The sequence below is a fragment of the Hippoglossus stenolepis genome, chromosome 14 (genome assembly GCF_022539355.2).
Source record: "Hippoglossus stenolepis isolate QCI-W04-F060 chromosome 14, HSTE1.2, whole genome shotgun sequence".
Classification (NCBI taxonomy): Eukaryota; Metazoa; Chordata; class Actinopteri; order Pleuronectiformes; family Pleuronectidae; genus Hippoglossus; species Hippoglossus stenolepis.
In genome coordinates, this window is record NC_061496.1 from 24,705,362 (window position 1) to 24,732,023 (window position 26,662).

The 26,662-nt window shown below is 40.6% G+C and overlaps 1 protein-coding gene across 1 annotated transcript in view; it reads right to left on the reverse strand.

Annotated features, from left to right (window-relative positions):
• The window catches only part of LOC118120828 (EVI5-like protein), a 41,322-nt gene that overhangs the window by 8,580 nt on the left and 6,080 nt on the right, over positions 1-26,662 (reverse strand). Inside the window, exons 2-19 of the mRNA XM_035176193.2 lie at positions 25,268-25,500; positions 18,448-18,637; positions 15,374-15,598; positions 15,101-15,175; positions 14,853-14,978; positions 14,620-14,763; positions 13,469-13,558; positions 13,083-13,180; positions 12,386-12,446; positions 12,254-12,307; positions 11,159-11,191; positions 10,585-10,731; positions 9,671-9,802; positions 9,435-9,575; positions 9,185-9,343; positions 8,694-8,840; positions 7,583-7,678; positions 2,258-2,353 (exon numbers count right to left, since the gene is read on the reverse strand). Of these exons, the coding sequence (XP_035032084.2) occupies positions 2,258-2,353; positions 7,583-7,678; positions 8,694-8,840; positions 9,185-9,343; positions 9,435-9,575; positions 9,671-9,802; positions 10,585-10,731; positions 11,159-11,191; positions 12,254-12,307; positions 12,386-12,446; positions 13,083-13,180; positions 13,469-13,558; positions 14,620-14,763; positions 14,853-14,978; positions 15,101-15,175; positions 15,374-15,598; positions 18,448-18,637; positions 25,268-25,419 (2,166 nt within the window). The 5' untranslated portion in view covers positions 25,420-25,500. The remainder of the gene's footprint in view (positions 1-2,257; positions 2,354-7,582; positions 7,679-8,693; positions 8,841-9,184; positions 9,344-9,434; positions 9,576-9,670; positions 9,803-10,584; positions 10,732-11,158; positions 11,192-12,253; positions 12,308-12,385; positions 12,447-13,082; positions 13,181-13,468; positions 13,559-14,619; positions 14,764-14,852; positions 14,979-15,100; positions 15,176-15,373; positions 15,599-18,447; positions 18,638-25,267; positions 25,501-26,662) is intronic.

The window sequence follows — 26,662 nt, forward strand, 5'->3', positions numbered from 1 at the left end:
CAACGCTATTGTATAATTTCCTCTTCATTGGTTGGCTTTGTTTGGGACACACTCCTGAACGTGTCTCATGAAAAGGTTTAGGGAAGTGGCTGTGCTCTGTTTATCAAAGGTGGAAAGATGACCCAATGTTTGCTCAAAAAAATCAGATTGTCTTCATTCACAAGATTGTTTTTTTTCTAAAAAATAATAAAAAGATGAATCTCAACTCTATGTGGTTTGTCCAAATTATTTCCAAGTACACTGTCTACTTTACATAATTCTGGAGAACTAAGGTGAAATGGTTTTAAGCCCTATGACACAAATTGTGATTTGTGAATATGGGATCTACAAATTAAATTTGATTGATTGATTTTGTGACTGATGGCAGTTGCTGTGGGTATTGTTTTGTTTCTCCATTGTGGAAAACTTTCACAAACTATGGAAAAATGTGAGCTTCAGCTAACGTGTATTCACACAAGCTTTACTAGTGACACCTAAAAGCTTCAGCACCACGTGGCAGGTGTGACTTCAGGTTAACCTCTCCACCTCTAATTCCAAGCAGAGCTCACCTCCCTCCCTATGAATTAGACAGACACAATTGGGGGTTTCAGTGGGGGCCACATATCAATGTGGTTAAGGGCCAAAACAAGATCACATGGCAAATCTGTACCAACTCACCTGGTGTGGCCTGCCATGCAACAGACAGACATGTAGGAAGAGACGCCAGTTCAGAGCACAGTACACAGAATAACAAAAAGAAGCCTGTGTTTACCTGCACCTGTCTACACTTCCTGTTGCTGCCATGCAAAAAAGGAAATCATGACGTGATCAACATCTGTCTGGCAGCAGTAAGAGTTTCCAGCAATATGATGCAGGTTTTAATGCAGATTGTGGAGGATGGTGGGCCTGTCAACTTTCAGGTTCGCTCACCGCACACACTTGAGGTAGCACTTAGCATGATTCATAGAGGGCCACTGAACCCCTGACAACCACCAGGCAAAACCAAGTGAGAGGGGAAATGACAGCTCTGCCTTTATAAAGTGTCAGGAGAGGTTAAAGCACGTAGCTCAATTTAACCACAGTTCACAAACACATATTATTCCTGTAAAAACAGATCTGCTAATTGTATTATTTAAAACCATGTTAACAATGAAGATCAGCTTCTCAACCATCAGTGAGTGGAAAGTCATTATTAGATAGATGTTCAACCTGTGACACCGGACCTTCTCCACAGTACAAACAGGACTGAACAAAGAACAGCAGCCGATGACCACAGTAGTAGAATGAAGTGGAGATTCACTGCTCTGATGTCAGTTGAGTTCATCAGTAATCTTTCAGTTAACATTAAGAAAAGCTGGTTTGGAAGAACAGAACTTTCAACATTACCTCTTGTCAGATTCATTTTATAGGATTTATACGATTTAATATGTATTATATATGCTTATATCTAAGACCACTTTTCCATTCTGTTGATTGTTAATAACTAAATGCCTCGGATTCGTTATGACATTAATATTGTGATATTTTTCGCAACCATAATAATAATGATTATTATTATTGTTCATTAGTTTCTTTCCAGGGAGTGGTCCCTGGGAGCTGAGGTGTGTTGATTGATGGGCAAGCTGAGGCATCACTTTACGGCGGGGTCCACTTATTCCTCCTTGCAAAGCCGAGTGCAACAGAATGCCAACCCTCTAATAAACTCTGTGTTGTACTCTAACTGGCAATAATTGACAAATTTGGAAACGATCACCCACATCGTTTCCTGATTATCAAGGATGTAGCCTAAGATAGGACCGAGCCCTGGTTCAAAGCTCAATGTTAGTCACAACAGCCAAAAACAAACACAAATCATAATATACATAATTGGAAACAAGTGTGGCAAAAAGGACCATCTATAAAGAACATCATATAAACACAAATTAAAATAAAAGTAAATCACATTTGAGCTCAAATTGTAGTTACACTTTGTTTTCTATCTTAGCTCAGCACTGTGACAAGCCTGCTCAAAGCCACTTGTAGTAACATCTGTACGTACTATCTGAGGGTATTTACAAGAGGTGTGCGGTGTCAGCTCCACACAGGAAGTCTCTGGGTGTAGTTAACACTTCTACTAATCTGTTTGCTTCAAAGCAAAACCATATCTGAGGGAATGTTGTCAGTCTTCTGAAACGCTACATCAAAGAAGTGGCAACAACAAAATCTGAACCTCCACAAGATAAAAACTCTGCTGTCCTGATTAGTACTGAACGTGATGCTTCATTTTTACGGGTCTCACCTCATGTTTTTGTTCCGATATCTGGTCTTTGAGGTCACGGATGTACTGGCTCGAGTCTGTGTGGTTCAGATGGACTTGGACCTTCCCTTCTTCTTTCTGTTGGTAGAGAAGATATCAGGTTTTTAAAAAGAAGCACAGTGGAACAGGTGGAGGGAGGTGAAGGCATATTTCAGCCCACCCATTGGCAGACACAAAAGTGGCTACACTGGAGACTAAATATCAAACGCAACAAACACTTAAAGAGCAAGAGAACAAATTTCACTTATTGAATACCCATTGATATGAACAGTTGTGAGCTACTGCACATTCAGGATGAACAGACACTAGAGCGCCACAGCTAAAACAGCAGTATGATGGTGTACACTGCGAGTGTGGCAGGCGAGCAAAATGACAGATGTCAGAGGAAACACAAGACAGTGTAATTTGTATCTGATTTCCTCCTGGGGCCCTGGGGATGAGGCAGCTTCTTAGCTTTTACAGTTTAACAGCCCATTCGATGTTTACTCTCCTCAGTAAAGACATCTGCAGACCTTGGAGACAAACAGATGCACACACGTTCAAACCTCAATCACACCCTTGAACCTGCCACTTCTACAGTAAGACCAGAAAAGGTCGCTCGGTGGAGTTCAAACCACAGGAACACCGAGGCAAAAAAGGGAAGACTGCACACAGCAGGGGTGGGGTGTCAGAGGCACAGTCTTCTCTGGTCCGACCAACACCCCAAAAATACAGATAGGGGTTGTGATTCCTGTGGTAATGTGCAGTCGAGTTTCGTGGATCCCAGTAGGCCCTTTTTTCACAAGAGGTCGAAACAAGTGAGATTATTCCAAGAATCGGTTGTTTTTGAGGTTTTGTCGCTCCAAAACATTGCAACGATAATGGGGCCAGGCAGTTAATAAGACTTCCTCGTGCTCAGCTGTGTGAATCAGCAGGTGTCAGACTGTGTCGCTGGGGTCGTCAAACGTTTTTTCAGTCTTAGTCTGTTGAACTTTGTTTGTGAGAGTGCAACTAAAGACTATTGGCATATTTTTGACTCAAAACTTGAAAAAAAAAAAACTCCTTGTGTGATATACGAGAGGCCCCTAATATGGATAACATTCTGGTCGGTGCAGATCTTCCCCCAGCCAATGTCATCTACATGTTAAAATATCTATGTGGACATAAGTAAAACCACAAGATCTTCAAATACTCATATTGCAGAATACCTTAGTAACATCCTAAACAAGATAACATCCAGGCCAGTGGCTGTACAATTTTCTAAAGCAAAACACAACATTTCTCTGTACATCTGCCTCATCTATGTTGTTACTCTGACTCATCCTTTTTGAACTTTGTTCAAAGCCATAAAAAGAGTAAAGGGCAAACAATTGCCAATTTATGATGACGTTGTTTTGTTTACAGTGAAAATACATGTGCTAATCTGGCAAAACATTCTTAGACCATCACAAACATTATCATCGCCACATCATGGACAAGGGACTGAAATCACAGCTTAAGGCTGCTGCACACTAGAGGATTATCAACTCTTAACAATCTTAACCGCTTTTATTAACGTGGTAACAACAGATTAACAACAGATATAACAACAGTTTAAAAATATTTTGTATCCTAATCTTCAGAACGCACCCTGGACGATTTGACCAGAACATAAGACCACACACTTGCCGTTTGTTGGAAAATATTTCACAGTGGCGACTCCAGAGACTTGGAATCTCACAGAAACTCGCGAATCTTACGAACGATATCTTCTTCATCACTTTTTTTTTTATGGCAGTTGGCAAATGACTCTTAGGTGCCGACACCTTCTGAACTGAAGTGTGGAGCACTCGCGTGATTGAACGTGACTTCCTATGAAAAACAAACATGGAGGAACGGTGTCATGTGTTCTGCAGCAGAAAAAAAGCACAGCTTCAGTAAGCACATTCAAAGTCGTCTTACACTTTGTGCATCTCCACTGTTGTGGCAGCGACGTATGCTTTACCCTGAAGGTATGAAGAACGTGTGAAAAGTCACTGCCGCAGTGTTAAATGATTAAAAGTGCATTTTTATTATGATTCAACTTTATGGTTTATTATTCACTTAGCTGCTCAGTAAAGAACAGATATAATAGTTATAGCTATAGCTATAGTAAAGATGTGCATCATTGTGAGAGTTTAATGGAACACACACATGTGCATTTATATATATGCACATATTCGCATATATTCATACAGTTGGGTCCGGAAATATTAGCAAATCGAGATGCTATTGAAGTGCAGACTTTCAGCTTTAATTTGAGGGTATTTACATCAAAATTGGAGGAAGGGTTTAGGAATTGCAACAATTTTCATACATAGTCCCCTCCTTTCAAAGGACCTAAAATCATTGACTCACGGACAATTGACTCAAAAGCTGTTTCATGAGCAGGTGTGGGCTATTCCCTCATTATTCCATCATCTTCCTCCAATTTTGATGTAAACACCCTCAAATTAAAGCTGAAAGTCTGCACTTCAATAGAATCACACGCACGCACACGCACACGCACACACACACACACACACACACACAAAACAGTTATGATAAATCTCTGAGCATGTCATAGAAACCTCAAAATAAACCATATATGTCACCTTTGGTAGAGTCTGTGCTTCAAGATGAGGAAACCACTTCCTCTCAGCCCAGAAACAGTGGATCTGTGGCATTATGGGCACTGTGGCCCCTGAAATTGAAACGGATAAAATCCTACATAGACCTAGACACCTATAGCTTCACTCAAGTTTTTTCTATTATAACGCACTGATTTTTTTTAATGTAATTACTTATTACCAGATGCACAAGACATTCATGTACATATTCAGACACAGACAAAGCCACTCTGATCTCTCACATTAAACCCGAGCTGAAAGTTGTCACCTCCAACGTGTCACCTTCTCTGAAGAAAACCCCAAGAAACTGATTTTCTTCCCCTTTTTTGTGACTGAGGCAAAAAAAATGTTCACCCACAACTTAGAGCAGAGAACAAAATCACAGATCCAGAAACACATCATCAAGATTTCAGCTCAGACAGAAAGAAAACATACCAAACCTGTAAGAAGGCTGTACAACACTGTTCCTAAATGCAGTCAATAAAATAAAGGAAAGTAAAGTGTGTTTTACTGACACACTCAACATAGTTCATTTTGCAGAGTCTGAAAGGTATGAAGGCGTGGTGGTGACGTTTTGGTGTTGTATGTTTTTGCTCTATCACTTAGTAACAAAACCTCAGACCACACTGTGTGATTGTCTATGTCTATGAAGGGGAAGAGGGGGAGGATATGTTGTAGGTGTCATACATATAAATAGTCTGGGCCTACAGTTTAGATGATCTGGAAAGACATTACACATTTAGGTACGTTTATGAAGCCCACCCCACCGGCCTAAAGTCAAAACAAAACTGTTTCCACCAGAGCTGTCCTTAGCTGCCCCATAAGTACTGAGCTGTCATTTTTACATGCACTTTACTATTGTTATTATTGCAGAATAAACTTTATGAGTACAACTACAATATATCATATTTAGTAAGCCTAAATTATTTTACGGTGATTCAAAAATAAAGTCATGGTCAAAGTTTAAAAAAAATATTAATACCCTAAAAGCAAATGTGTCATCTCAATAACAACTAAAAAAGAATAATAAAACAAATGTATCCAACCTGCTCAGAACAACAGGCACTGATACATCTCACATTCAGCTTCTAAGTCACCGTAGTTTACGACAAATAAACAATTTACAAGGATTTCACGATCCCGCAGAAAAAGCAATCACTGTGAAATATGCAGAGTTACATGTTTACCCTCATGGTATGATTAATTTTCTTTTGAAATTTAAAACAATAATCATTCACTGATTCACTGATTTATCAGTAGTCTGTACAAAACCATCATCTGCCTACTGCCACACTTACTCTTCATTACGTAGCTTTACTTTAGAATTGTTTTTTTTGGTTGATTTTATCTGCTATCGGTCATTACTGTTGAGTGTCGGCGCTGTGAAAACAGGCCTGTATTTGTTTTGGTCACCCTTGTTGTGTGTAGCGTTACATTTGTTTGAGGATAAATACTGATCTCTTCACTCCTGCTTGTTGAGACTTGATCCAACAGGAGATTTATATACACATCTGCCCAGTTTCATTCAATATCATGAATCAAAGAGTCTCCAGTAACAGTTCCACAATATTTAACATTTGTCCAAAAACACTAATGGAGACAAATAAGTTATAAAATCTAACTAATTTTACATAAATAATAAAAATTGTCATCATATTTGGGCAGCACTATAGAAGATACACAAGCTTTGTCAGTCTGCTTTAAGATTCAGAAAATGTGTGGGGAAATTACAATACATCTGTTTTCAGGCAGATTTGGGCTTTGATCATAGTTTGTTAGACAAGACAGTACATCTGAAATCTGTGCCCTACACACAGTACTTTATCTCCTGATGCTGTGGCTAAAAACCCCTTTTAGCCACAGCCTTTACATATTCCAAGTTTCAAATCTCTGCACTGGCATACGGTAAACAAAGAAACCATACATTTTTTACCAGCTACTTTATTAACATTTAGACAAACTTCTGTCCGTTACTTAGATAATAATGAAAAGTTTATTAATACTACATCAATAGCTCACCTGGTTGCGTGGATGCCCCCAAAATTGCAAATTATCAAATTAAATCTACGACACAATAAAGCGTGCAGAAAATCAAGGGCTTGAACACTTTCTGAAGCCACTGTAACATTTCTCTCCCTAAAGGAACTTTGAATATACAAACAAGTTTATAAAATGCGCCACATATTCTCTATTGTGGGTTAGGGGACAAACTCAACAGAGTTCATTATGCAGAGTCTGAAAGGTATGAAGGCGTGGTGGGGAGGTTTTGGTGTTGTATGTTTTTGCTCTGTCACTTAGTAACAACCTGATTACAATCCATGATTACAATCATCTGTTGACATCACTTATTTCAAATCAATTCATTTTTTTATCATTGTACCTCATTACTCGCCCTAAATGGCCCCAACACATTCCAACTTTTTTTGGAATGTGTTGCAGGCCTGAATGGCATAAAATGAAGTTGACCAGACAAAACATAAAATATCTTATGTTCATACTGTCTGCAATGAAATACAAGTCAAATTAAATTTAGAAATCACTGCTATCTTTTTTTATTTGCATTTTCCATACCGTCCCAACTTTTTCTGAGTTGGGGTTGTATTATAAATGTGGTTTGAAGTCGAGGAAATATGATGCTTGATGCAGAGTCAGGAGTGTGATGTTAGAGACAGACGTAACAGGGAGTGTGTTTGGACTTTACCTCAATCTCAAGCTCCGAGATCTGTTGCTGGAGTTCTGCCATAGCAGCAATATTGTCAGCTTCCCTCAGCCTCACTGCCATCACTTCCTCCTTGCTCTGCAGGAAAAAACAAACCGCACAAGACTCACAGGCAGCTGCAAAAGTAGCCTAAACACTATTTCGAAAACAGCTCTAACCAACCCCAGAAGAAGCTGAATGGCCGATATAGAAACATGTGTACAATGTTTCTGTGTTTTCTATTTGTAGATGTGTGAATTTTGCATGGTAGATATGGAGAGTGTTAACACAAGTGTTTAACAGAAATCTAGCAGCAGCATCAAAGGCATCAGCACAGGATATTAGGGCTGGGGCGACTCGTCGACGTAATCGAATTTGGGAAATAGTATTGAATTTTACTTTATTTATTTTAGTCAGTTTTTGACTTCATACAGACATTGATACAACTACCAGGCTTCTTCAAGATAATTTTTTGATAGACTGCTAAACTTGAATTCACACAGTGTTTTGATATTCCCCCAGAAAGTTACTTGAATTTTACTTTGGTTTTCATTTATTTTGTTGTTGGACAGCTTAATGTAGATTGATATATTTTCCTTTTACTTTAATGGACCAAGCCCTTCCACAAATTTTATTTTTGAGAAGTATGGGACTGTAAAAGGCAGATAAGCAATTCAGACTGGGCTATTTTTTGTTGCAGAAAAATGCCTTGCAGTGCATACTTTGTTTTTGTCCGATTTGTTTGTATTTAAGAGAGGATTATTAAATAGATATAAATTAAGTTATTTTTATTTTATTTTTGAAATTCATAATTATATTAATCGGAAAAATCAATCGATTAATCGGAAAAATAATCGTTAGATTAATCGATACAAAAATAATCGATAGGTGCAGCCATACAGGAGATACTATCAGAACAAGTCCCTTCCTTCTCCTGTAGCTAGATACTGACTCTCAGGAGGCAACAGACCATCCAAACAGATTTCATAATATTACTTCATCAGACTCTAAGGAGATGGCTTAACACAACTTGTTTTTCAAACCAGCTGCAGTGGTTTGCACCAGTGTTCACAGTGTTATGTGTTGCAGATCAGCAGCAGACTCTAACATGTACCTTGCATTCAATCTCAGCTTGTCTCCGCTTGATCTCTTGCAGTTGCACATGCAGATCTTTATTTTGCACCGTCAGTGTTTGCACACGCTCCTGGAGACTGCGACTCTCCTGCTCCGCCCTTCGCAGGTGGTTGCTGTGAATCTGATTCTGTGTAAGCAAAGATACAGAAATTCGTTTTTTAGTTTTAGTCTTAAACAATTCCACATTGTACACATATATCTAGACACAAAAATGTGATTGGTGACACTGCACTGAGCTGCACAAGTTTCTGAGTTGTCTGGCGGAGGACTGCTGCCATCTGGAGGCAACTGTGTGACAATACAGGAAGAAAATTCCCTCCTCTTGTTTTACTGTTAACTAGACACCCACCTTACTTTGCAAATAATTCATCACTGTGATTATAAAGATACTAATGATAAGAAGGACAAACACAATAATCCAATGCACAGAAGAGCTTGATGAGGTGAATGTGGATACAAAGATGATCTGACCTGTGTCTCCAGCTCCAGAATCCTCTGCCGTGATTCTCGGAGCTCTGCCTGGGCCTCGGCCTCACGCAGCCTTACGCTCATCAGCTCGTCCTGTAGCTCACTCATAGTATTCTTCTTTGGGGTGTCCTTCCAGCGACCAGCTGTGCGTGCCATGTGACGCTGAGAAAAAGTGTTACAGTCATTCATTAAAATACCATCAAGATTTTTTCCTATTTTCATATGTTGCACTTGTGAAAGATTAGTCGCTTACCTGCCAGTGCTCTTCCAGGTCTCTGACCTGCTGTCTCAGCTCTTTCAGGCCAGTCACGGCTTCCGCTTCCCGCAACTTCACCCCGATCAGCTCCTCCTGTAGCCGTGCTACGTTGGTGTCATCTGGTAGGGACGTGTTCCTCTGGGGAAGACGTGAAAGAAAAGTATGTTTTAAATATACTGATAATTATAACTGTGTGCTGGCTGTGCTGGAAAACAGTATCTAGGGCAACTCACCTTTTCCACATCAAGGATCTTGTCTTGCATCTCCTTGAGTGCACACTGGGACTCTGCCTCCTTCAGTCGCGCTTGTACAAGCTCCCTCTCCAGCTGCAGGACGGACTCCTCAGAGTAGCGAGGGGCTCCCTTCTATAACCATTAGGAAAGGTAAGTGAGCAGAGACAAAGCAGACCAACACATATCCATGTGTGACAACAAAGTTGGGTTTTAAAGCAAAACTAAATATTCAACCTCAACTAATGTAAACCACCAACAAGTAGTGTCAGCACATTCCATATGTTATATTCTTCTGGTAGAGATACAAAATACAATGCCTGACATCATTCATTTAGTCTTTTACTTTCACATTACATAATTCATGACCGCTCATTGTGAAGCATGATAGCAAATTATGTAGAACATGGTAACGCCTGCACATTACCATCTGGATTCCAAGCATCAATAATTAACACTGTGAGGTCAAGAGACACGTTATGTGAACAGGGTGTCAACTGTTAAATCCACCAGCCTCTGAGACAACTGCTCACAACTGACAACTGTACATGGTAGCTGACCTGTCTCGTACTCCATGTACCAATTTGAATTCATGCATGCCAAAACACATAATTACCCAGAGCTGGTGTGCAAAGTGAGAGAAGCTCTCACCTGCCACCGCTTGGATTTGAGTTGCTAGGCAACAGGTGCCACCAGGGCAGGGGAAACACATAACCATGACAAGTGAAAGCACATAGCTATGGGTCCAGCTCTCATTTCTAGCACACTGCATGATATAAAACAGTCAACTTGTGGATTCAGCACTGCACACCACAAACAGTGAGGACGTTACAGCTCCTCACAGACTAAGCCAGGTAAAGATTGGCTCTAATCCCCACTGCAAACCTGCAACCTGGGGCCTCTGTGGCCCTCCTTACCGCTTGTGGTTGCTGCTGGAGCTGCCTGATGGTGTTCTTGGCCTGCTCCAGCTGACCACTGGCCTCTTCGCTCTGTTGTTTGACTGTGGCCAGCTCCCGCTTGACCAGGTAGTTCTCCTCTGCCTCCTGAGCTCGAGTCACTTGTCCCTTGGGACATAACCATCCAGGGAGGGGGGTGAGGTGAGCACGACAAGAAGTGAAAACGAGAGGGCGGAATGGGTGGGCAAATCAGAGCAGAAGACGAGGGATTGGGCTCTCTGAGGACATGCTTGTTTTAAATTTAGTCATGTGTAATTTACATTTTCATTTCATTAGCTTTCTTTAGGGTGAGCTGTGATTCTCTTACTTTGTCTGACATGCCACAATGTGGTATTCCATGCACTTATTCAAGATATTATAAAGGGTTATTATCTGGTTTAGTTTTTGATTCAGACAACCATTAAGTTAATTTGATTATGTATTTTTATTGTGTCCATCATTGTATTGATCATAAGCATGCACAGTTAAGATCAAGAGGAGGAAGAAGGAAGGTGCAACAGAAGTCATAAAGGTAAAGAGAAAATGAGGAATATACCTGGATCAATCTATCTGCCAAGGAAGCACTTTCCTACAAAACAGAAATATCAACAAGAGACAGCAGGGGAGAGGGAGAGAGATAACAGAGGACAGTTTAAAGCACACAAAAGAATAATTGATTTGTTTTAGAGAAGAAAAATGCAATGTTCATTTTCCCTCTTGAAATTTGTGTTTACAGGCTGATGTTTACATTCAGGGGTGGAAAAGGAACATTGCATGCAGGTGTCGTGGAAAAGGTGCAAATGAGCTGGTGACAAAGTGAAGAATTAAGCGTTGCTGATAACACAGAGACAGGTTTCAGACAGGAAAAAGCACAGGACAGCTCGGTTTAAAGCTGAGAGTGAAATAAAGGCAGAACGTTGACAGTGTTAAGGAGCTACATGTTGTTAAACTGAACGGAACAGAAGCTCTGGGCGTTGATGCCATTCATCCAACCTTTCACTTGTTTCAGTTTGAATTAGAGGTAAAAGGTCCTGCGAGTTAAGTGACAGAGTCACATCAGACAGCAGCAGCCTCGAGCTGGTTGTAAATAACAGACTGGTTCAGACCACAGCGTTCCTCCCTGCAGGCAAACTGTGAGTAGCAGACCCCCTCCCTCTCCATGGCAGACCTCATGCATGGTGCCTTTAGCTAGCAGCAGTCGTGCCCATTCAGAGACTCAAAAAGGTGCAGGATGATACAAACGGTGCAACTTGCATGCATGCAGTGCTTCGTATCGACTTGAACAGCGTCAAGTTGCCACTGTCACATTCCAAACAGACTTGTTAACGGTATCTGCCTCAGTTAGTCGTGTCTGGTTAATTTTAGATTCCACTACATGAGGTTATTTGAGCCACACAGAAAGTCGCCATGACACTAAGACAACCTGAAGTACAAAATCCAGCTTCTGTTTGTTAAAATTCACCATTCCAGTCAACAATGGTTGATCACGGACAACTTTCAACTTGAGCAGCCCAATTAGTGAAAGACAAGACTGCGTCATTAGGAGGAGATGCATGATGTATGTGCGTACACAGCTGGATGGGTTAATGTAATGTTGATGAGCACGGAGCAGTGTTTGGTTTGCTGACGATTATCTGGAACAAACACTCACTTTCTCTAGTGTGTCTATCCTCTGCTTCAGGAGCCTGATCTCTGTCCGCAGCCTCTGCACAACAAGGAATTGCAAAGTCAGAAAAAGAGCTCGGCTGACATTTCTGAATCATAGTCAACTATCTGTCATCACCTTTATCTCCACCTGCTCCTCCATCTCTTTAGATTTGATTGTAGTGTATTCTTTCTCTAACCTGAAATAGAGATTTGTTGAAGTGCCACTTATCAAATCAAAGCTTAATAAAAAGGTGTCTTATGCAGGCTTAGGTGCTAAAGATTGCATTCATATCATAATCACACATTATTATATATATATATATATATATGTACACACACATTCCAATTAAGTATTTCAATTTATTTATTTCCAATGATGAGTAATTTGGAGAAGCTTGCTAAAAACAACGTTTCCAGTAATATTTACTTGTGTTTAAATGAAGCTTAAATTTCCTTGGTGACAGATTGCACATATTCTCATATTGTATTTCTATATACATCTTTTAATTATCTTTTCACATTTAATACAGCTTTAACTTGTGATTATGTTCTTGAACTATAAGTTATTGTCTTTATCTTTCTCCTTATACTCACAATACCGGCTCTTTCAACTGCTTTATCTTTCCCCCGAAATGTCTTTGTTTCTTACTATGTTGTAACAAATATAATGTGTATAGGTTATGTCGTCTTACTTCCTTATTTTAACTTAAGAGATGGAAACTGAGTGAAATGAGCCATCACACTGTGGTAAACAACTCAATGATTATGAGCAAAAAATAAATAAACAAAGTAAAAGCAGTGATATGTTATGAGGACATGACAGTTGAGCTTACTTTTTCATCTTCTTGGCATTGTACTTGACTTGATAAGCAGCCTGGATGACCTTATCTGGGCCGTTGTCAAGCTGGTTTGGGACAATTCTCTGAAAGTGCTGGTGCACAGTAAGAAAACAGGGGCTGGGTGAGTTGCACACACACACACACACCCATAAATCAGCCACGTCCAAACATTTCAGCACATTCGTGTCTTAGTCAGATGTTTCTCTGACCTCAAAGCACTATTTCAAATGTCAGCGTGTGCACAGGTACATGTTGGGAGGGGATGTGTATCAATTAACTGGGTGTGGTGGAGGTTCCTCCCTGGAGGCTGCTGTACATTTTGCACCAGAAACCTGAGCTGCTTGAATGACGTGTCAAATGGAGATTACAGTGATACATACCTGTAACATTCCCTCCATGTCGAGCTGGATGAGTTCCGTCTGGTTCATCTGGAGGAGGGCCAGTCCCACACGGAAAACTATCTCCAGACCCTGAGGAAAGAGAGAAATCACCAGTCACTGAGGAGTCCCTTATACAAGGCCCTTCTGTGTGCTGTGAAAATGGATTATAAAACAGACTGAAAATTAAAAATGTAAATTACAAGGGGTGTCAAGGCCGTGATGAAACAACTCTCAGTAACTATTAAGTATGAACTGTTGTGTTTCTCTTTTGTCCAACAGGTGGCGCTACTGGATAACAAGACAGGCAACCTCATTTAATTTGTATTATATATGTAATTAGAACAAATGTTCACCAAAGGGAAAACACTTCATCTCACTGCATCTAAGAAAAGTGTGATTCACGCTATTAGCTACAGTGAGTGCAACAGCAAGATAAGATTCAACTGTAAGATCACATCAGAAACTAGTAGAGTAAAAACAAAGTGCAGGAGTTCAAAACAGAGCTATGAGAGTGTTTCTTGTAGAAAGTGGACTCAGCAGTACAATACAAGCTAAATAAATAGACTAGGAAACATGCAAAGACACAGATTCTTTAAAGGCTAAATGTAAGTACACACAGGATATTGTTCGAAACAAGTGATAGCTGGAGAAAAGCTATGGTTCCTTTTTTTTCTCTATTAGGTCTTTTCTCGTATTCCATACCACATTAAATATTTTCTATCTTAGATTTACAGATTCCTTTACAACGGGTAACAACATTTATATGATCTTATAGATTAAAAACATTTGACACAAACATGTTTATAAAAACAAATCCAAACAATTTGACAACCCTGAACACAAACATAAATAACAATAACATCAGCTCACTTCACAGAGACATGCACCAGTCCAATACACATTGAAGAAGGCCCATATTACATGTCTTGTCTTATTAGACCTAATTCCTCAGTTATCAGTGCCATTGTTCCCATATTGCCTCCATTAGTAGTGCCCACCTTTCTGTAAACAGTTCCCTCTGTAATCTTACCATATATGCTATTCTTTCCATTGTATACATATTTCTGAGAATTATTATTCACTCAACATGAATGGGGGGTACTTTTAAAGCAACTTTATGGTACTGTAAGCTATGGTTCCTTTTAACTGACCTCACACATGAAGATATCAAAGATTCTTGTGGCGACAGGCAGAGGGAAGGACGTGAGAAAGATGGTGAGGAACCAAGAAGACGCATACATGGAGGTGTGAAAGCTTTGAGCCTGGAAATGCATATACAGCTCTGGGAGTTGCTCCTGCAGGGGAGAAAAAAAAAAATCATACAGATTCACGTCATTACTCCTGCACATGACTACATGTCTGACTACGAGTCTGAGGTGCTTACCTGGATCATGCACTCAAACTGATACATGCAGAGTCCCAGCTCCGCCATGCTGGGTTTGAAGAGCTCTCGTAATCTGTAGTCTTGCATCAACTTCACAAACACACAGAAAGCCTCTTCCTCTGGCATCTAGGAAAATAACAGCATGACATCAAACCTCAAAATCGGTCTTGTTGTTCAGTCAGAAGCATATTTCTTGGGAGCTGGTGAGTCAGAGTGTTTTTGTGCATGTGGTGAAGATGGATTATTACCTGCATGAGTAGCAGTCCGACAATGAATGCACTACCTTGACAATAGCCGACCTCCCGGTCCACCAGAGAATAGGCCTAAATTGACAGGAAGGAGCTTTGGATGAGTCTCAGTGATGGTTACAGGAGCACAAGGGTCTAGAGTAAACTCAACCCACTTACAGATTGTACCCTGAAAGTGCTGCTCACACCAAATACCTCTTTGTGTAGTCTGTACACATCATTATCAGTTTATCTGCACACAGTCAGGCTCCTCAGACACAAATCAAGGCTCACCTTCATGACATTGAAGAGCACTTCCTGACCCGAGCTGTCCTTCTCCTTGAAGAAATCATGTTCAGGATAAGTGCGAGCGATGTCTCTGCGAATCAGCTTCTCGCAGGGCGACGTCATTTTCAGGAGTTCAGAGTACTGATCTTTGATGGGCATACTTTGGGCGTTGCACAGCAGCTGCCACACTATTGCCCGAAAGTGGTGAGGAATCCCTTTTCTGACAAGATCCTTTTGGAAAAAGAAAAGACACTTTTGATATGAATTTAGCATTATTTATTAATTAACCAATAATTTACATTTGATCCAGTTAGTTTTAGTTTCACATTCCAAGTTAGGGAGCAGACTAAAGACTTTTGTATGACATACATACATCCGGTCATCATCACCTACGTGGGCTCTGTCGACCTTTAATTGACACTGATAGGTTTGTAGACAGGCGTGTGTCTGACATCAGCATGTGGTCAATTCAGCTTCTGTATTTAAAAACTTTGGCATAAAGTGGATAAAAAAGCAGTTTTTCATTTTAATGGAGAAAATAATTGGACTGGTTCACTTTCTTAATTTAATTGCAACTCATGGTTTTACTACTAGCAAAATAAATGTGCTTGTTCAAACATCATATTAATATCATATCATCATATCATCAGAGGCAAAGACCACAAGCAATCCTGCTTGTGCTTCTTCTATTGTGTAATGCTATTGCAACTTCCTGTAATTGGTCCAAAGGTCTGAACTATCCAAAAAAATGTTTCACACTGCAAACAATCCAAACCATGGTAAAAGACAGAACAAGGAGAGGTGTGGATATGAGGATTTTGAATGGGCATTTGGGGACATGTAGACAACAGAAACGGTGAATGGACAATGTGGATAACAGAGTAAGGTGGAAGAAAACAGACCATCTTATAATGATATAATTTTGCTGGTGAGGCACTTACGTACAGTGATTTGTTTCCATGTATTACTGCTGATACAATTTGATTAGGCAATTTCCTTTGCTGACCGGGAACACTGGTCTTTCCTGCTGCAATGGTAGTGTGCATGGCTGTGTGTTTGTGTGTGCGCGTGTGTATGTGAGCATCTGGCCAGTCCAGGGTGCCTCTGGAGCAGAGGTCCGCCCACACAGGCTATCAGCAAGGAATCCCTCTACCCACTCAGAGATCAGACAAGACAAATCAAGCTTTGTACTGGAACAAACCCCTGACTCATATCTCGACTATTTGTGAACAAAAGCAGCTTTCTGAGCCACTACTTTAATCAGCCTTGTTTTTTAATTCCGACCAACACTTGTCAGGCTCTAACACAGGTAGATATAAAGATATTAATGTATCTGATAAGTGCAACATTTAACCAGATTACCACTAAACTAAGCTGATTTCCCTTGAACAGTAGTAGGCTTTGATGAAATATCAACTACTGAGAACATTGAACACATCAGGGATTTTGCTGACAAGCAAAGAAAACTTGAGATTCCTTCCTTCATGCTACAGAAAAAAAGGGTCACTCTGTAAACCAAAGGGAAGAAAACACAGAATGTGTAAAGGCCTCAGCAGTTATGATTCATATCCTAGGCTGGTTGCACCCATCTGGTCATTACTACTTCTGTTAATTTTCATGACAACACCCATGCATGCTCACACTTCCCCATTTACACACGCAGTGACAAGAAATACAAATACCCTGCCACTGCAGAAGAAATGGGTCCTCCCATCCTATTTGCATATTAACTTTATCAACAGGCTCATGCAATGGCAACCACATGAACATTTTTATTGTGAAAATTATTCAATAACTTCACTCTATTGCTGTGTATCTGGATCCTAGATGTGTAATTTAATTTTGGTGAGAATACACAGTATTACAATGAAGTTATTGAATATTTTTGTAATATCTCTTTTCAATGTTGCACTTTGTAGACGGTCCCTGCGCACTTGTCTCACAGCCGGCTGTACATAGAGACCAATGTTATGTGTCCAGTTTGGAGGACAACTCATATTGATGAAAACTGGCTTGCAGCCCGTTGTCTACCTTACTACTGTGGGAAAGAGGTGGCGTTCGTGTTTAACAACGTTTTGCTTATGACTTATTGATCCGGGAAGTTCGAATCTGTGGATATGTTTCAAACTTTACTGAACTAGAAGACACAAATCCTACAAATGAAATATCAAAATCCGGTTCGGACCGTGACCAGTTTTTTCATTTCCTATTTTCGATCTGAGCAAAAAATCCAAACTACGAAAACAAACCGTTATTTGTTTTTTTGGTATCAGATTCATAAATGAATAACGAAATAATGACTTGTTTTTTAATTATCCGATTTTGGTTTTCTAATTGAATATGAAAAGAACGAATGATACACGGATTAAGGACATCTACACTTCAAACTTTTACACCAAGCAGTTGAGCATCGTGAAGGTTCCCTGCTAGGTCACTAGTGTGACTTATGGCTCTTATCACATGATCCAACACAGTGTTGAAAGGGTTTTTCTGGTCACTGTGTTTACTCAAATTTCCACTGTGCATGTGCACTTTAAATCAGACTACCACTGACAGTGACTGGCCACAGGGTTATCATAAGACTTCAGAAAGTAACTGTAGAAACAAGGAACCTAAAATTAGCTTCAAATGTCAGGAACTCAGATAACAAGTTCAAGGACAGCAACACAAGTTCACCAAGTAAACATTCAAACAGATAATGCAATTGTAACATTCATGCCAGAGCTTGATACAAATGCCCGTGAGGCACATGTGTATCACAGGAAAGATGGTGTAGCCTTGATTTTAATGTTTAAAGCCCTTTCATTACAGAAACAGTATCATGGGAGCTCCTGTGTCTCTTAGTGACCTTGAATAACGGTATTCTTGTCAAATAGGCACTTGTGAAAAAAGCAGACAAATATGAGTGTCTAAATTGAGATTATGAAACGATAGCCCCAGTGCTTGAACCGTCCTCTTGAGCAGTCAGGTCAAATGTGTCACAGTAAGCTCCTAATGCAGCCGTGTCACAGTAAGCTCTTAAGCAGGTCTGGACCAGGCTCAGCTGCCTCTCCACAGGTAGTCATTTGCACTGGCCTCACCTTGAGCTGCTTCTCCTTCTTCTTGCGCACATCCTCCCACTCGTTGACAATTCGTCCCCACAGAATCCACGAGTCCTCCTCCAGGTGGGAGAGGTTAGAGGAGGCAGAGGAGCTGGACACCAGGGAGGAGCCACTGTTCCGCCTGGAGCCGTTCATTGAGCGCAGCGACTTGCTGTCTGTCTCCAACAGCCTGTGGGGAGGGAAAGAGGTTGGACGTTAACGTTTCAAAAAGTGTTCAGACACAACATTTCTATTGAGAGGTCCATTAACAAGAAGCAATTACTTAAATCATTTAGCTAAACCTAATTGATAACACTCTTTTCAACTGAGAAAGATAAAACATTTTTAGATCCTTGAATGACCCTTCGACAGAGTATACGGGCCAGCGGGAAAGAAGGCGAGCACACGTTCTCCTTGCTGCTTATTTCCAAAGAAAATAGTTTTTGTGACATAGCCAGTCAAATGAGGGTACCCCCACAATGCAATTCTCTTCATCTTGTGGGCAAATGGAACATCCCACCTGACACAATACCAAGTCACTGAATGTATAGTTTATAGTCGGCTGGAAGATTAAACCACACCATAACACACAGCTGTTTGCAGCATGTATCGTAATTCTCATTTTGATCTCATCCATCTTGTTTGTAAGACGTTGATGACGTAGAAGTTGGTGAGGAACAGACTCAGGAGCACTGGTCTGTATGGGTTAGCCTTTACCCTTTAGCCTTCAACCTAGCACAACTTGCTTCCCCCCTTCTGGTTCCTCTCCCTCAGCCTAAACATAGGTTTTGCCACCTGACTGTCGTAAACCGTTGCTCTGACTTCCCGACCACAGACATTGACAATAGTTTATAGAAAAAGCCAATTTTCTCCCTGATTGTCTCATTTGCTGTTGTAGGTCATAAAGAGGCGGCAATATTAAAATAAGACCGTTTCATAATCAGTTAAAAACTCCTTGTAGGGGCTTAATTGAGTCTAATTATAATTTTTTTGCTAATATTTATAAATACCTCATTTTATTCTCATCACAATTTACAATAATTAAGGAATTCCAAGTTAAAAAAAAGAAGTACTGACTTACGATATCTTCCCCTACTCAATCTCCATATCTCAACCTCAGTGAAGAACTTAAGTTAAATTTAAAGCAGAAAAATGCTGTACTTCACCAGACGCACAGATGTACAAGCAGAGTGTAGGAGTGTTAATTTGAGTCCTCGAAATCTGCCACACCTTGAATCATTGCCAGACAATTTGCAAGCTAAAACTGAGACAAACAGACAAACCACATCCAGTATTAAGATTCAAAGCTGCCCACATTTCTAAAGCCGGGCTAAAAATTAAACACCTTTAAAAAATAAAAATAAAAGCCACTTTGAACTGCATTACAGCTTTATTACTCTAAACAAACCTACTGTATAACATTAACTGGCTGTCAGAGCCTGATAATTAACTCCAGAAGAGTAAAGTGTAAAATTCACACTTAATAAACAAAAACACCATCACTGCTGGAACTGTACAACAGGCCTATTCAAATGTGGCCAAATGTGGCCCAGAAGCAACCTTCGAGTGGCCCAGCCCGTGGACCCGCAAGAAATGCAGAGAAAAACCGAGAGCCAAAATTTCCAAAATTCCTACATTAGTACAGACCGTGATTGCAACACTCGGTGTAGCCTGCATTGCATTTTCCGATGCACAGCAAATGCATCTCATCCCCAGCCCAAATCATGGATGTGGTGACAGATTTCATTGCAAGGTTGATGGAGAATTTTGCTGGTCGATTGGATGGACTTGCTCTGCCCACAGAGGTGATGGGTTTTGAAGTGCTCCCTTCCATCGACGAGGGGAAATTCATACTCAAACTTGTTGACATGTAATCATCTGTTACCATAGCCCAAGAGCTTCGCACTAACGGGCCTGCAAAGTTTGGGACTGATGTCAACGTATACCAGTTCACTAACGTTAAGAAAGTAGCAATCACAGTGCTCAGTATGTTTGAGTCAACATACACATCAAGCTTTTCACACATGAATTCAATAAAAAAGCAGCTCTGGTTGCTTCCTGACTGACTCTTCACCAATGCCTTCAGGTTGCAATGACATCTTAGGAATCAAAAGTCACTGCTCTTGTTCAGAACAAAAAATGGCACTTCTCCTACTAAGAAACTTGGCAGGGTAACTAGGGGTGTGCGATATATATCGTCTATGATAATATCGTAATTGTTGAAGATCCATGCGCCACACATTCACGCTCTGCATGTCAATATATTTGGCCGATCAGATGGAGGCCTGCTGCTCTAGATGATATATAAAAGACATTCAGATCATTGATGGGTTTTTCCGTCAGTGAATCATTGTCGGAAGAAGATAATAAGAAGAGAATAGAGAGAAAACAGTCGGCCTGCTCCGACAAAATTCCACTGTGGAAACTTCTAGTGATCACGTCTGTCCCGGGTCAGATTCATCAATATGAGCGGTTGGTTATATAAAAGAATTCTGAAACTTATTTATGATCCCACAACCTGAGGGAAGTAACAGCGCACACACACTGACTCCACTGCTTTGTAATAGCATATCTCTCTCTCTCTCCGCTGATGTCTCTGACTCTTTACAGTTTAAAAGTTGATTTGTTTGTCGCCACAATATCAACACTGATCATCACATAATGAATTTGTATGCACTTTCAGTTGTGGAAGTGGAATAAAGTATTGATACCACCTCAGGTTCTGTTCAGTTATAGCATTTTTTTATTGTTTTTTAATCGATTTTTGATGTGACTGTGTCAGATGTGACCAAATTTGAAAGGAAAAGAATGAATAAACATTACTTATTTTCTAATACATTCAGTTGTGTTGGTTTAAAATGTGTCATTACCTCAGGGTAAAATCTGGAGAATTTGCTACAGTGGGAGGTTCTCTGCACAGACGCATTCACAACAGCAACAAATCCTCTGCATTATTCGGGCGAGAGGTGGAGCAGCCGGGTGCAGCAGACAGAGGCAGGAAGTGACATATTGACTGCGAAGATCACGTGATTAACAGCACCTCCAAGTGAGATGCACACGTAGAAGACACCAACGAAGATGTCATGAGAGTTTGTGGTGATAAGAGCTGATGATGGGATCTTTGTGTTTACGGCTGCTCCACCTATCGCCCGAATAATGCGGAGGATTTGTTGATGTTGTGAACGCATCTGTACAGAGAACCTCCTGCAGCATTGAGCATTTGTGAAAGGCAAACTCTGTAGCCAATTCTCCAGATTTTCCCCACAGGTCATGTCTGAAAACGGCTCTAGTGACCATCTGCAGGCTTATTATAAACAGGGAACTTGATGTAAGGCCCAGAAATCCACCTTTAATCCACAAATTCACACTAACAATCAGGATAAAACTGACAAATAAAATGATACTCTTGTACTTGGATTGAAAGACTGTACAAAGGGGACGCAAACACATTTCTAGAGCAGAGTTGGCACTTATTTATATTCTACTGACAGCAGCTTAAAGTGGCTGAAAAAAAGCTTATCCAGCGGAGGTCAGTGAAATATTTCCTGACTCATTATGTCCATGTTAATTCAGTGTTGCCATCCATGTTCGGCATCTGAAGTGGATGAAAAGCGTGAGCGATGTGTTTTTCAGCAGTTCAATCTCACATTCTTGCCAGTTTGTCACAGGGATTGCTGACAGAATGACCTGAACAGGGGTCAGTGTACAGACAAACCAAGCAGCAACTCCCAGCCGGTGTTGTAGAGAGGAGCTCATGACAGATACACACAAAGGCTCAGACACCTGATCTCGGAAAAAGGCCGGGGCCTCTCCACTGGAGCCCGTGACATCACCGAGCATGCTCCAAGAATGACTAGGGTTACAGCCAAATTTGGGTCGTGTGGGAGGGAGTAAAATGGAAGGCCAGAGAGAGTAGCCTGCAGAAAGCTTCTGCACTTATATTCAACTCTGACATGAAAAAACGTGAATAAAAAGGAAAATAAACTTCTAGGTATATTTTAGCAGCAATTGTTGTTTTTTCAAGTATTTTATTTGCCTTTGATGTAAGGTTACACTCACTACAGTACCAGCCTGTTCTACAAATGAACCTGAGCATACTTACTGCTCAGCTAATAATTCACCAGTAGTCAAACACAAGTCCCGAAGCTTGAGGAATAAAACAAAATACCAAAAAACTGAAGAAATTAGCTTAGGTGAAGGAATATTGGCAGCGATTAAAGGTTAATCTTGATAAAATCTTGCGCTACAACAAAGAAGCCAAACAATTAGAAGCACATTCCTCTTCCAAGAGTGTGGCTGTTTTAACATCATGACTTCCATTTGCTGTTTACTACAGAAACAAGAAACACAATGAAGCTTACCAAGATAAACTCATGATGTACTCCGCATGTCTCTGGTTTCAAGGAGTTCTGGAGCAGTGGCTCGTCTGATTTTCAGATTGAAGCAGTCAGTGTGGGGCTTCCTAATCTGTGTAACGATACTGAATGCTTTTCCCTTTATCTGATCTGTAGGGTACAAAGGCCTCACCAAACACACAAACTGACTCAGTAAACAGTGTCCTAGAAGAAAGCCAAAGTCCCCCCTACTGTTGAATTGAAAACACATTAAGGTCAAAATTAGGATATTTGTGTTTGGTGGCGATGAGCATGTTGCTAGGTTGCAGGTTACAAAAATTGCTTTCAGACATGCATCGAACTCCGAATGATCCTGACATTCACCGGAGGGGCTGTATGTGAGAACGCAAATGTTAGAGGCTCTGTACTTTCTGCAGAATTTCTCCTGCCAGCCGTGTAGTAAAAGAATTGGGATAATGTCCAAATGAGCCCAGAGATGTGAGAAAGGACATCCTCTGTAGGATTCACCGCGAAAGAACGGGCGCGTAGATGACGTTTCTAACATGCAACAGACCTCGAAAAAACCCAAAAGAATACACATATCTCAGGATGAAAGAGTGGTGCCACACACGTAGACACTGACAACGATCTAAAAAGAGCTTTTAGTGATTACGGTCAACATAGGTGTTGATGTTCTGTTAACAAAAACACATGATCTCTGTAGTGGAATTAGTTTTGTCCTGCCTCCTGCCTGCTGCACCACCCCTCACCTGAACGCTACAGAGCTTTCTGTGTTGTTGTGAACACGCCTGAGTGGAGAACCTCCTGCTGAGTTGTTCATGTGGAAAAGGCAAACTTTGGAGAAGGTCCAGACCAAATTGTATAGACATTCTCCGGAGTTCATGTCCGGGGCCCAGCTGTGGCTTTATGTGTTGAGGTGGAGGCAGCGGTCAAAGGGCAACTATGAGCCCCATCTGTTGCGCATATGGAAATCTGCCTAGACCTCAGTAAGTTGAAGTTTTCCATGTTCATTTCCATCCCCTTACTTCTGATGGGGAAAAAAAAAAATCATACCAGGTGTCGGTTGGCATACCGCACTGGCTGTTGTGGGCGTACCAGTTAATCACCAACCTCTGTATTCAACAAAGCTTTGCTGTCTTCTCTACTGGCTTTGACTGACACAATCCTAAACTCTGAATTGCATGCTGATGCTGGAAACACTGAGCACTAGCCATGGGTGAGAGTCACAACAGAGGAAGAATTCGCAAAGTTGGCAAGAGAGCGGAGCTGCGTCATCCTCTAACAGTACTTCAATCTGATGTGACGTGAAGGGACAGCCCAGTCAAACTACAACAGACCCAAGTTTACATAGTATCTGATCAATTTTGATGAGGAACCTGCTCAAAAAATTCAAATGTAGTACACTGGGTGGGCCATTATTTAAAAGAAAGTGCCCATTACTTTTAGGCCGTTGGATGAGTCAGTCCAAAACAGGGCTAGGGCCTTATGCAAACAATCAAACCATCATTTACATTTTTTAAAACATCAACCAGAATCAACACGAACTGAACTTCGGAAGAAAGGGAAGAACCCAGTGACAAAAAGTGGTCACCTCCTCAAAGAACAAAACACAAAATTCTTTGTCAAACAGCTGAACAGTGAAAACACAGAAACCTCCAGAACCCAACAAATGGGACAGTTACAATTAAATGTATTTAATTTGATAGACTTTTACCGCTAATTCTCTCCAATTGACCTTTTATTGTTACCTATTGTGTGTGTGTGTAGTCAGTAGAGCAAACAAGGCAATGACAAAATAAATATTCATGAGATAAACCACACGTCGAATGCTAATTAGAGAATTTGAATATAATGTAACAAATGGATATATGTCAAAATTGGGAATTGTGTTAGTATGTTAAAAAAATTTTGTAGTATTGATATAATCATTAATAATCATATCAACTGATAACCCATGAAAAGGGCTAAAAAAGCTTTAACTGTTGAGGGAAGTTTAACTTTTGGAGTGTGTAGGAAGCTAATGACCCGCACACATCATCTGTCTGGTGCTTACAAGAGCTGCAAATCATGAGGGTGCGGTTTATCATAAACTGTTTCACATTTATAAGCATGAGGGTGAGTATCCATCCCACCTTATGAACAGTCTGACCTTCTTCCCTCTGGAAGACTAAGGACCAATTTGAAAAGGGTCAAACATCCATGTCCCGCTCCATCAGCTACGTGAGTTTTCAACAACTAGTTAACAACTAGTTTATGAAGACTCCATAAATTGTAAATAAGGTTTTAACTGTTGTAATAATGATGTTGCAGATAGTCAGAATGGTGACGATGTGTGCACTGTTGATAACAGGTTATCTGAGAGGAACTACAGTACACAGACCTGACCTCTGTCCTCTTCCACCCTCAGTTACCACCAACACTGTTAAGTTGACAGCCAGGAGCAGCTTAGGACACAGGCTGCTTACCTGTTCTGCTCCTCCAGCTTGGCAAGCAGTTCCTCATCGTCGGGAGTGAGCGGTACTGGCGACAACGGTGACAGGGCAGACGAGGACAGAGACGTAGAGGAGGACGTAGCAGTGGTCGGCAGGGACGTGGGTGTGGCCACCTGGCTAGCCATCTGACTGACCGTGTGGGACACCGAGTTCTTCACCCATGAGAGAGTAGAACTCAGCTTACCAGCAACCTTGTCTGTCGCCACCTGCAGAGGATAGAGAATACCTACTAACTCAGTAACAACATCCCCGTAATGAAACTTTTAATTTTTGGTAGTTGGCTAAAATAAATATTCCCCACCCTCTTCAAAAGACAGACTTTTATAAATTTTAAAATATATATATATCACACCACACTTTCCCAGATCCTAATAATATTTAGTGCTGATTTGGTCACATGAGAAACCCACGAAACCAAAATTGCATGTGTCCCAGATCCAAATTGAGGGAGACATGAGCTGACCAAGTTTGAACTTTTTGTGGGGGCTGTGAATTTTACTGGATATATCTCCTTAATATAGCTCACACAAAAATTGTTAACTCTTTTTCAGCTCCATGTTTATCTAAACAGTTAATCCTCCAGACATGGCTGGTCATAGTCTCTTCGGCTCACCCAGCCACCAGTTTATAACATATGCAACCATACATAACATTTGTATGTATGGTTGCATACATAACATTTGATGCAACTTTGAGTAATTCCTAACTTCACTTGCTCATATCTCCCTTAATTGAGACTCATAAAAGTTTGGTTTCACAGGTATTCTCAAGTGACCAAATTTCCACAATGACTGCCTCTGTCCAGAGTGTCTCTCCGTGACTGCTAGAATTTAGAGACAAAGTGGTGAAGTTACATGTTGCAGCTGAATACCCCTCACCTCACCCTCTCCTTCCAAACATGAAAGAGAACCTGTGGTAACCTTCAGTTTTCATAAAAACTCACAGGCTGTTTAGTTTGTCCAGACTGGGCTACTACAACAAACATGGCGGCCTCCATAGAGAGGACCCCCCTGATGTAAATATAAAGTATTTCAATATAAAGGGCCCATTCTAGGGTAAATAAAACAACAATTTGTATAATTTAGATGAAACACACTCTAGTGAAAACATCACTAGAATTATTTTATATAAAATTTCTGTCAATAGATCCCTTTCACCTAAATCTTACACACTGAACCTTTGATTGTGATCCGAGACTCATAAAAGTTTGGTTTCACAGGAATATTCTCATGTGATCAAATTTTATTAAGATCTGTGCTGGTGCGGCCCAAAAGTGTCATTATTTGACATCATCTATTTCTTCCCCTCCCAATGATGTGAAGCTTGCATTTTTCAAATAAAAAAATATTTATCAAAGAATCAAATGCC